Raw genomic sequence first — 12,164 nt, 5'->3', positions numbered from 1 at the left:
AAAAAAAAAAAAAAAAAAAAAAAAAAAAAAAAAAAACAAGCAAACAAAAGAAAAACCAAATAAACCAAAAGCCAAAACCACCCCCTGCAAACCAAAACTAATCAACAAAACAACAACAACAACAGCAAAAACCCACAAAGAACCGACCATGACACCTTTCATGTACCAATTTATATACATCTCAATGTAATCTAGTTAGTTATTTGAAATGATCAGGCCTTGCAACTCTCATAACTGTCTGCATACTGATCTTGCTGTTTTGTTCAGAGCATGTTTCCTCTCTTCTGCATTTCAACCAAGTCTTCCTGTTCATTTCTGCATATGAGGTAAAGTGTCTCCACCCTGACTCCTGGTCCAGTCTGGCCTTGTGGGGGCAGAGACTCTGGCTGCCTCTCATTCCTTGTTCTTGTTCAAATCACTGTCTTATTCTCAGTGGTTCCGCAGAGAATTGAAGCATGTCAAGTATATCAGTATCCCAAGATGTGAGGCAGAACCTTGTCACTCAAGAATCGGGGGAACTGGCTTGCTTCCTGTGTGGTCTACTTCCCACGTTCCCCAGAGACAAGCTGGGAGCTGGCTTTTATCCTAAACTCTCTTGGCACTAAGCTGGGTAGAGGATCTATGGCACATTCACTCTCTTTCAGACCTGACCCCTGAACACTCTCCTCTCAGTAGTCAGACAGGCAACCTAGCTGGACGTGGGGTAGGGTGGGATCTATTCTTGGAGAAAGCCTGAGAAATGGGGATGTGGGTAATGTCTGACTACCTGCTCTTCAGCCTCTCAAGATTGTGGTAATTATCATACCCAAGACTAAAAGGTTAATTAAAATTTTGGGAATTGGGGTCTTCATAGCTAATATGAAACCAAGACCATTACAGTAAGCAATGGGAGCTGGGTATTTCTGTTTGCTAGGTGTGCATTAGACTACAGAAATAGACACAGCTCCTGAGCGTTCTTGAAATTGCCTCTTTGATCCTTCTGGTCCCCAAGGACTCTTGTATTTAGGAGCTAGTCCCTTTGATGGGAGCTATAAAAGTCGGAGTGCTTGATGTGTGGTCAAACTCCTTTTAGGGAGAGGCTGGAGACTTGGTTTCATGGGGGCAGGAACCAAACACATAAGTACTACTAATTACATGTACTGCTGGTTTCCAGATAGAAGCTAGTTAAAGGTTTGGCTCTAGGGCATCAACTCTGAGAAGATACAGTCAAACCCCTCCATGGGGAAGCTGAGTTGAGGGTGGGGTGTTGGTGAATTGCAGCAGCAAGTGTTTGTCTGCATGTTGAAAGCCATTTTATTGTCATAGAGGACTGATAAATACCCACCCCAGCCCTTCCCAGAGCTAGATGACTTAGGAGCTAGTCCCTCCATGAGAGCTATAAGTATTGAGAACTTCAACCAGTCAATCAACTCCTTGTAGGAGAGAGGTTGGATCCACGATTTTGTGAGGCAGGAAAGAACGCAGGGGAAAAGTAGCCTCACAGGCATTTGTATTTTCTGAAGTTGCATTCAAGAGCTCATAGCAGCTGTGGCTGCTTGCACAACATCAAGACTGTCAACACAAGATCAAACTACTCAACATTCTAGCATGGAGTTGGGAGGGGCTCATGAACCTCTCTCTCCTAGGTGGGGAGCCATGGTAGTGGAGAGAAAGTCAGTTTTCTTGAGGTGCGTGACTCCTGATAAGTCAGCTATGTTCCAGTGGATAGAAGAGTGTGAGATGGATATGATCAAACTACATTGTATACATGCGCACATCCTCAAAGAATTAATAAACACATATTAAAACCATTCCTCTGAGGTCTTTCTAAGTCCTTGCACTGTTGACTGCCAGATAATCCATTTCACTTTGTGCAATTCACTTTTACTCCCATCTTTAAGTTGTGCAGTCTCTACACTTTGATGCTCTATTTTGATATCTTATTCTGGGGGTATCAAAACTCTAGTTGTGTACTGGGATATGACAGAGAAAACAAAATAAAGAATAGAGACGTGGTTTCTAGACCTTTCCCTAGACTTTCTAAGTCAGCCCTGCTGATTAAGACTTCATTGTACTCTTCTGATTTTCAGAGACCCACTTCCCTCTGACAAGGCATCACTTTGCAGTCTACCAGCAGGCTTGAGACATGACTTAGTAGAATGCTTGCTCAAGAAATGCACCAGTGGAGAGCAAAATTGTATGACAAGAGCAAGATTCAAAATACTTACAAAGCAGTAATTGAAGGTCACCAACTAATCAGAACAGATATCAAACTGAGCTATAGAACTTGCCTGACTTGGAAACCCCCTGTGTTATTCTTTTTCAAAAAATTTGTTCATTTTATTTTATGTATATTGGTGTAACAGTGTCAGAGTTTCTGCAACTGGAGTCACAGACAGTTGTGAGCCGTCATGTGGGTGCTGGGAATTGAACCCAGGTCCTCTGGAAGAGCAGTCAGTAATTGTAACCACTGAGTCATCTCACCAGTCCCCAGACTTATTTGTTAATTATATATACAGTGTTCTGTCTGCATGTATGCCTGCAGGCCAGAAGAGGGTGCCAGATGTCACTATAGATGGTTGTGAGTCACCATGTGGTTGCTTAGAATTGAACTCAGAACCTCTGGAAAAACGTTTGTGTTCCTTAACCTCTGAGTCATCTCTCCAGCCCTCCCCTGGTGTGGGAAGTCCTTCTGTATATGTGTTGCTTATATTGGTTAATAAAGAAGCTTCTTCTCCATCCCTTCATCCTCCTCCCACCTCCTTTCCTTTTGCTCTTATCTACTTTCAAGTCAAATGCATATAATACACTTACTTATCTAGATACAATCTAGGACCACAGGTGAGGGAAAATATGCAATATTTTTCTATTTTGGGTTGGACATATTTTACTTTGTGTGGCTATTTCCCAGCCAATGGCATAGCTTCGTTCTTTCATTATGCTGAATCAAACTCCATTGTGTTCATACACCACATTTTCCTTATTTGTGCACCTGCTGATGGGTTCCTGGCCTGAAGAACAACTTGGTTGTTGTGAATAGCACCGTAGGGGGTATGGCTGTGTGTGCCTCTGTGATGTGCTGACTTAGCGCCCTCTGTGTACACACCAGAACAGGAGAGCCAAGAGCACCTGGTGAATCTGCTTTCCGGCCCAGGGCGTCTCCATACTGATTTTCATAAGGTTTGGACCAATCTACATTCCCACCAGCAGTGTCCAAGGCCTCCCTTTCCCCGTGTCTTCACCATCACTTCTGGTTAGTGGAATTTCTGTTCTTTTTGCCTGCCTGCCAGCCCTCCTTCTTCCCTCCCTCCCTCTGTCCCTCTCTCTCTTCTTCTCCTCTTTTTCTTTGTGCAGGGGACCACACCATGGACCTTGTGCACTCCAGTATGGCCTTCTACCACTGAGCCGCGCCTTCAGCCCTGTTGTTTGTTTTCTTTATGTCAGCCATCCTGGCAGGAGTGAGATGGAATCTCAGTGTTACATTTCCACATGTTTATTCACTACATAGGCTTCAACTCTTAGTCTGACCGTATTTCTGTCTCTTTCTTTCTCATGACACAGACACATCATCAGGGGGCCTTAGACTTGAAAGATTAAAATGGCTTTTGCAAATAAGATCTTTAAAACATAATTTAATTAATTAATTAATTTTGCATCCCAACCGCAGTTTTCCCTCCCGCCTCTCCTCCCATTACCTTTCCCTACCTCCTCTCCACCACCTCCCAATCCACTCCTCCTCTGTTTCTGTTCAGAAAGGGGCAGGCCTCCCATGGCTGTCAACAAAGCATAACATATCAACTTGCATTAAGACTAAGCACCTCTTCTTGTATTAAGGCTCGGCAAGGCAACCCAGTATGAGGAATGGTTCCCAAGAGCCAGTAAAAACTTTAGAGGCAGGCCCTGCTTCCATTGTTAGGAGTCCCACAAGTAGACCAAGCTACACAGCTGTCACATATATGTAGAGGGCCTACGTCAGTCCCATGTAGGCTCCCTAGTTGTTGGTTCAGACTCTGTGAATTCCTATGATCCTGGTTAGTTGTTTCTGTGGGTTTTCTTGTGATGCCTTTGACCCCTCTGGCTTGTACAATCCTTTCTCTCTCTCTTCAGCAGGATTTCCAGAGCTCAGCCTAATGTTTAGCTGTGACTCTCTGCATCTGTTTCTGCACGAAGGCTCTCTGATGACAATTGGTATTGTCACCAATCTGGTCACAGGAGATGGCCAGTTCATGCTACGCATCCACTATTGTTAGGAGTCTTCCCTGAAGTCATCTTTGTAGATCTGTGGGAGTTTCCCTTGCGCTAGGTTTCTACCTGACCCTGAGATGCCTCCCCTTTTCAATCATCAAGTGTAAATAAGATGTTTATTCAAAGTGGAATTTAGTCTCATAGAAGAGGAGAGGAGGGAGGAGACTTTCATCTGGAAAATGATTAATATTCAGATTACCAATGAACTAAAAAATATACCATTGAAAGAACAAATGGTCCAATCATAAATGAATAAATGAACTGAATAGACATGTCTTAAAAGAAGTACAAATGGCTAACTGATACGCATTTAAAATATGCAGTATCTTTATCCACCAGGGAAATGCAAATCAAAACTCTGCTGAGATTCCTCACCCCTGTCAGGATGGTTGCCATGAAGAAAACAGGGGACAAGTGCTGGTGAGGACAGGGGTGGATAGGGTTGGGGGGAGGGGCAGGGCCATTCGCTGTAGCTGTGAAGGTAGATTACTAAAGCCATTATGGAAATCAATATAGAGGATTTACCAAGAACTAAAAATAGAAAACCATACAATCCTGTTATATTACTCCAGTACCTTTCTGAAGTAAACTGAGTCAATATGCAAAAGAGATCTATGCATGTGCATAATTATTGTTTAGCTATGTTCATTGGCCAGAATATTGAAATCAGCCTAGGCTGATCAACAAATGAATTAATAAAAAATTATGATATATATGCAGAACAATATAATTCAACCACAAAAATTAAATTATGTCATTTGCAGAAAAATATATACAAATGTAGAACACTGTGGGTGGTTCCTTTTTTCTTTTTAAAATGTTATCAAAGTATATATTTATTATAACATAACTACATTAGTCCTACATCACCACTTCCTATCCCACTCACTCCTGCTGTAGTCATCTTTCTGTCCCCAAATAGTCCTCCTTCTATGTTCACGTCACTTGTGTGTGTAGATATATATGCATGTGTAGATATGTTATAAATAGTAATATATTCTAAACTCTGAATATACCAAGCAAGCACTCTACCTGTAAATTACATACAGCCCTAATGCTGGACTCTATGTATGACAGAAAACACACAATCTCTATCTTTCTGAATCTGGCTTTTGTCCAGAGAAACAGAAAGGTTCCTCAGAGAAAAGCGTGACAACTGCATCCAGCTCCTGGAAGGAGGGAACCAAAGCCTCAACCACATAAGTCAGTGTGACAGTTAATCTTGGTCGTCAACTTGACACACCTTGCTTGGGACAGAGATGCTCAGCTGATGAATTGCCTCCCTTGGATTGGACTGTGGGGATGTGTGTGATAGATAGGTCCTTAATGGTTGATTGGCATGGGAAGCCTCTGTGGGTGGGAATACTCTCTCTAGTTGGTTTTGAAAGGCAGCTAAACACGAGCCTGGAACCTGGAATCAAGCCAGGAAGTAATTTTCCTCTGAGGCTTCTTCTTGAGTTTTTGGTTTGAGATCCTGCCTTTGATGGTGGACTGTAAGTAAGTTAAAATAAACTCTTTCCTCATGAAGTTGCTTCCCATCATGGAGTTATAGCAACAGAAAGCAAACTAGATCATCCACTCGTCTCTGGAGGAGAAAACTCATGGTTCCCACAAGTTTAAATCCAACATTGGGATTTATGTAACAGTGAGTCCTCCTGCATGACAGGCCAGCACTGGAGACAGAGTCTCTTTTGTTTCTCTGCGTACCTCAGAGTGTCATCAGCCATGGTCTTGTGAGGGATCTACTATTTGAGATTGAGCTACTCTGGGAACCTATAAGAAAGGATCAGTCACATGTCAGGGAGCCTGAGGATGCCCTGCAACAGTGTCCAAGTGGGAAGTGGACACAAGAGACAGCCATGAAGAGGAGCAGGGTCATATCTGGATGTGATTAAAAAAAAAATTAGGAAGCAGAGGAGCGGATGGTCGGCAACATGAATGAAAATTTCAAGCAGGAAACTGAGCTTTGGGGCAGGGGACCAAACAGAAATATTAGAAATGAGTTCTGATCACCAGTGAGTCATGTGTAGTCACTAGTCACCAGGGCTGCTTGAGGGCCATTCTTTCTCTGAACCACAGAGCTTCTGGGGATATTTGACTCCCCCTTGGGTACTGCAGTGGGGTCACCAGGGTTTTTGTCCACAGCAACTCGGAGTGTTATTTTGTTCCCTTTTCTTTGACAGAGGAAAAGTTTAAGACTTTCCTAAGCTGTGTCTACATTTATCAGAGCCAGAACACGATGCAGGCACAGGATACCAGACAATTCTCCTAAAGAAGCCCAATAGGCAGCTCAGGCTATTATCCTGGCTACATTAGTCTAGCAACAAGGACCAATACTGGAACCAAAATAGTTCAAGCACAATAGAACATTGTTAAAGCATTGCGATTCAATTGGGCTTGAGGATGCCAGGGGGCAGAAAGGGAATCTTGGAGTCGTATCTCCATCTGGCTCTCAGCTCTTCCTCAGCAATAACAGCTCATATGTAAGTTGCTCCACTGACTACTTCAGGGCAACCCATTCCACAGGCCAACCTCACGGGGTGAGTCACATGTTTTCCTCAGAGATGTTCACTTCCCCTCCATCAACACCTAGCAGTCATCTGGGGCAAATCCTTCACACTGAGTACTTCAGTCACATGCCATTGATGTACTCTAGTTTCCCTTCTTGGGGCCCAGTTTTCAAAGTCTCCCACTTGTCACTCATTAGTCACAGTCACGATGCCATTATCACATTAACTTTACTCTCCGTATCCCACATTTATTACCATTGTTCTGGTTTGTGGAATGAAACATATTTTGCAGGTAGGTTCTGGCTACCGAGAGAAGAGAGCTATTTCCTCTTCTTCATAAATACCACATTCCCAAGCATGCATTGTGGGAGTACAGGAGCTTTAACATCTCAGGGTTGATGTCTGCAAACGGTTGGCAGTGTGAACTAACCCTGAACTCACCATGGTGCTAAGCACCTGAGAATTGGTTATTATAAACCCCACCAATTTCTGAGAAATGTACAGTGGTTACTTCCACATCATTAGGTCTCAACTGCTTGTCTTCTTTTCCGAGAGAGGATTCTTTCTAGGTAGCTCAGGTTAGTTACAAATTCATGGTGTAGCTTATGCTGACCCTCAAACTCACAGGTGTCGTTCAGTGTCCTAAGTGCTGAGATATACAGGTGGGCACTATTATGCCCAGTCTCAGCCCACTTATCCACTCAAGTCCAAGAGTAATACGCTACTTTGATCAAAATATGCCTGGTCAGATTAAAAGCTGATGGGGTTGGGCACAACCATGGGAGTTGTAGGTTATTTAAAAAAAAAATCCTTCCAAGAAATTTAGATGCATTCACTCCTCCCAGTCTTGTCCACCTTCACAGTTAGTAACTGATTAGTTAGTTAGTTCTGTCCTGGTTAGTTAGATTTCTTTTGTTTTATTTTGTTGTCTTGTCTTTTATTTTTTATTTGACATTGCCACTGAATTTTCCTTTTGTTAGTGTTTTCTTTCATGCAAGCAAGATTAAAGCATTTAGAAACATGATTCCATCGTTCGGTACAGTTACTCTTTCCTAACTTTACAGTCTCCAGGCATTCAGAAGAACAGGTTTTATAGGAAGGCCAACAACAGACTGGAGATGTGTTTGCATGGGTGTTTTCAGAGAGACCAGCCTAATAGAGGCGTGACATGAACCTGGAAGATCATGACACCAAGCCAGGATAGCCTGTTTTAAGTTCCCTTGACTCCAGGGAGGATATAAGGGACTGTCAGCAGTTCTTGTTTGCTGAGGAGTCACCAGCTAGAAGGCATATTTTTTCAGCCTTTAAGCATACACTATGTTTTCACAGTGAGAACACATAGGCAGATATCCTGAGTTAGAAATCTGTACCCTCTAGTCTCCTGCTTGAGGAACTTATAACCAACAACCCAGATGAAGCAGGAAAGCTTTGGGCTTTAAAAGCCCAACAACACAACATGGTAGGATCCAAGTTAGAGCACACAGTGAACTATCGTTGATGGGTAGGCAAGTGTGTCTTAAAAACAGGAAATGGATTAATGTCTCCCACTGAAGCTACAAAGACAATAAGTCAACAATGAAAATCAACTCCTTGGCAGCAAGCTGAGGGACCTTGATCTCATGCTGTAGCTGCTCTTGGCAGCCAACTTCCCCTGAGATGCTCTAAGAATAAGCTTGGAGTGTTTGTGCTTGGCAAAAAGCAAATAGCAAAATGCCATGTTTTACAATTGTAACTGAAAATAGTGCTGTGTTCCCCCATGAGAAAGTCTAAACACTGAGTTATTAATCACAGCTGGTGGGGAATGCATCGGTGCCCTGTCTCACACTCAGGCCTTCTGTAACAAATGGACAGTCAGATTAGAACACAGATTCACTCCCCTGGCTGGTTAGAAACAATTGCATGTTACACCAGAATGGACAGACTATGTCGTGTGAACTGAGCCCGAAGTGTGTACTATCAAGAGGCAAGATGCAATGTGATGGTGCCCTTTGATGATGCTGTGTTAGAAAGGTAATGCAGGAAGTGCTGACCGACGAATTCTAACACATCAGGAAGAGAAATGGTGTTTCCTACCCTGAAAATGTAACCAGGAAAAGAATATTGCTTAATTTTATAATCACATATTTATCAACACAAGCAATAACAAGGAAAGAATGCTGCAGGTGAGGACAGCAGCCCCTCAGTGGGGTATAAAAGGGGATGTGGGCAGGGAGACTCCCACTTCCAAATCTTCCAACCCACCTTCTTGTAAACCAACCCAGAACCTCCACCTCTGACACCATGGTCAGCTCCTGTTGTGGCTCTGTCTGCTCTGAGGAGGGTTGTGGCCAAGGCTGCTGCCAGCCCAGCTGCTGCCAGCCCACCTGCTGCAGGCCTACCTGCTGCCAGCCCACCTGCTGCAGGCCCACCTGCTGTGTGTCCATCTGCTGCAGACCCAGCTGCTGTCAGTCTGTGTGCTGCCAGCCCACCTGTTGCCGCCCCAGCTGCTGCCGCCCCAGCTGCTGCATTTCTAGCTGCTGCAGGCCTTCCTGCTGCTGCCCCAGCTGCTGCTTGTCCAGCTGCTGCCGCCCCAGCTGCTGCAACTCCAGTTGTTGCAGTCCCAGCTGCTGTGTGTCTAGCTGCTGCTGCCCCTCCTGCTGTGTGTCCAGCTGCTGCAGGCCCCAGTGCTGCCAGTCCATTTGCTGCCAGCCCACCTGCTGTTGTCCCAGCTGCTGTGTGTCCGGTTGCTGCAGGCCCAGCTGCTGCCAGTCTGTGTGCTGCCAGCCCACCTGCTGCCGCCCCAGCTGTTGCATCTCAAGTTGTTGCCGTCCCAGCTGCTGTGTGTCCAGCTGCTGCAGGCCCACCTGTTGCCAGAGCACCTGCTGTCGCCCAGCATGCTCTAGCTGTTCTTGTTGCTGAGAATTCATACCCACAGTCTCATGTTCTTCACCAACTAACATTCTTGATGTAGACCGCCTGTGAGCTGAATCCTGCGATGCCAGCTATAAGTCCTTAATTCCAGTTGATTAGAACGCTGTTTTTGCCTACAAATATACCCTATCTCTCACTATAGTACTCTCTCTTTCTTATATGAACGCAATGTTGAATTTCGTTTAGATTCCTTGAACCTAGTATGTGACCCCCTCATGGAAGCACTTGTTCTCTGCCCTATTTCCTAAAATGGAGTCATTGCTACAACTTAAATAAATGTGGGCTTTCCAGCCATATAAGTATAAAAGTATTTTGTCTTCTTTTTCTTTCTTGTTGTTATGTGTCAGATTTTCCGTAGCCCACCTCTGAAAATGAAAAGACCACAGGACATGGTGGCATGCATGCCAGCTCCTTTCCCTCAGAAGTCTTCATTAGAAAGCATAAATATGGATGTTTAGGGCCAGTACCTAGATCCCTCCTGCAGACAGTCTCTTACAAAGACCAAGCTTTAGGCAGGAGAGTTCAAACCTCTATGCTCCTACCTGTATTTAAGGGGTTATCAGTCGGCAGCTTGCTGAATTAGGCTGTGTTCAAGGGGCTGTCCAAAGAAGTGTGTGCTCTGTTGGGTTTGGTAAAAGTAGAGCCTTAAACAGGAACTTTTGCCAAAACAATAACAACAACAAAAAGGCTCCCCAGAGGAACCTAGAAGAAACTTCCAGGGAGAAGATTACATTAGTAGAAACAAGGTATGTTTTCTATAAATGCCAAGACATTTGATTCCATTTGATAGGGAGGTTCTAGAATTTGAGCAAGACCCTTCCTTCCTTAGAGGCAAAAGATCTGGACCTTTGATGAAGAAGGACACTTAAAAGAAATTCCTCACTAGCTCAGAATTGAGAAATAGACAGTTATTTATTTAGGGGTAGACTCACAAATCAGAATCCTCTGCTGGAACGGAGATCAGAAACCGAATCCTGCAGCTGGACAAAGAGACCAGACGCATGCTCTACATCTGCATGAATAGTATAATAGGCCACGCCCCAGTGGGCGGGTAACTACTGGCTGTAGGCTTTCCCATAGCAGACTTTTGCACTGCTATTCAGTCATCACCGGCTGTGACCATGTGGCGTAGGAGAGGCGCAGGTAGTGCAGATACATGGGGAGAAGACAGCATATGTATATGAAAAGAAGTACTCCAAGAACATAGCACACAACAAATGAGCAGAGTGAGCCAACTGCATTCTATGCTCACACTAACTTAAGGATGGGGACCATAGGATAAAGGGCACCTGGATACAGCATCCTTTTATTCATCCACACACCTCCTTCTTCTAGTTACTGCAGCCCATTTAGTCGGAACACCTAGAGCAAGTTATAGTGAACATATCAGATGTCTTCTTTGATGACTCACTTACATCATAACCTGAGAGCTCTGTGCCAGTGGCTACTATATTCTTATTTAGCTACAGTGGCTATTCTTGGCCGTTTACGTTAAGAACTCAAACTAAAATTGCCAGGACTGCATAGTGGGTCATCAGTGCTAAATATACACTGTTCGTCAGGGTCCCTACATCACCATGGTGGAGCAATCAGTCACTGTGAGTCAATTTCAGGTATCCAGATGCTCCATGTTCTTTCAGACCATATTGTGATGAAGAGCAGAATATCAAGACAACCTGAGGTTAAGACAGTGAATTTATACTTCTACTGGGTCTACATGACCCAGGACTGTCTTCTCGTAACTTTATAGCATCAGGGCTCTTTTCGCATTTCATACCAGATGCTGGTAGCTCACTTCCGCCAAGATTTTATACACTGCAAGATAGCTATAACTGGGTCTGTTAAGTGGCCTTCTGGTCTTCTACTGACATCTCTTATGATGTAGTTGCTTTGTGGGGACTGTCCTAGAGAATTCTACTGACAAATGATCTGATTGATGATTGTAGGACATTTGTTTACACTGTGTGAAGATGTGTTGCTGGGATTGGTTTAATAAAGAGCGGAATGGCCAATAGCTAGGCAGGGGAGAATAGGCAGGACTTCCAGGGCAAGAAAGGAACTCAGGATGAATCTAAGCATATCAGCAAGGCACTAAGAAAGTCGGACATACTCTGTGGAGGAGAGGCAATGAGCCACGTGGCAAAATGTTGATTGATATAAATGGCTTAATTTAAGTTATAAGAGCTAGTCTGAAACAAGCCTAAGCTAGGGCCAAACTTCCATGATTAATAAGAAGTCTCCATGTCATTATTTGGGGTCTGGCAGTCCAAAGAAGGCTTTTACATTTGGTCCCCTATCTTGGGTGCCCAATGATGTTTTTCTGTTGGCTTAGTGGCTGCATATGAATCAACTGATATTTAAATTAACATCTGCAGCCCCCCCCCAACCCCCAGCCAGTGCCTTGAGGGCCTTCTAGTCCTACCACCCCAGCTCTGTTGCAGGTTTCAACCATATGTTGGTTTAAACTAAGTCTCTATTGTTTACCAACGAAGACTCAGAAGTCAGATGTATGGGTGAAAG

The 12,164-nt window shown here is 44.0% G+C and overlaps 1 protein-coding gene across 1 annotated transcript in view; it reads left to right on the top strand.

Moving 5' to 3' along the window:
- LOC126510324 (keratin-associated protein 4-6-like) overlaps positions 1–9,632 on the top strand; it is a 15,829-nt gene extending 6,197 nt beyond the window's left edge. The window contains 2 exon segments of the mRNA XM_050156854.1: positions 6,751–6,764; positions 8,996–9,632. Coding sequence (XP_050012811.1) covers positions 6,751–6,764; positions 8,996–9,632 — 651 coding nt within the window.
- Positions 9,633–12,164: the final 2,532 nt, after the last annotated feature.

The sequence above is a fragment of the Alexandromys fortis genome, unplaced genomic scaffold (assembly GCF_014885135.2).
Source record: "Alexandromys fortis isolate MF-2015 unplaced genomic scaffold, M_Fortis_MF-2015_v1.1 scaffold_31, whole genome shotgun sequence".
Lineage (NCBI taxonomy): Eukaryota > Metazoa > Chordata > Mammalia > Rodentia > Cricetidae > Alexandromys > Alexandromys fortis.
Note: the sequence above shows the minus strand (reverse complement) of the source record. Positions and strands in the feature narration are given on the sequence as shown.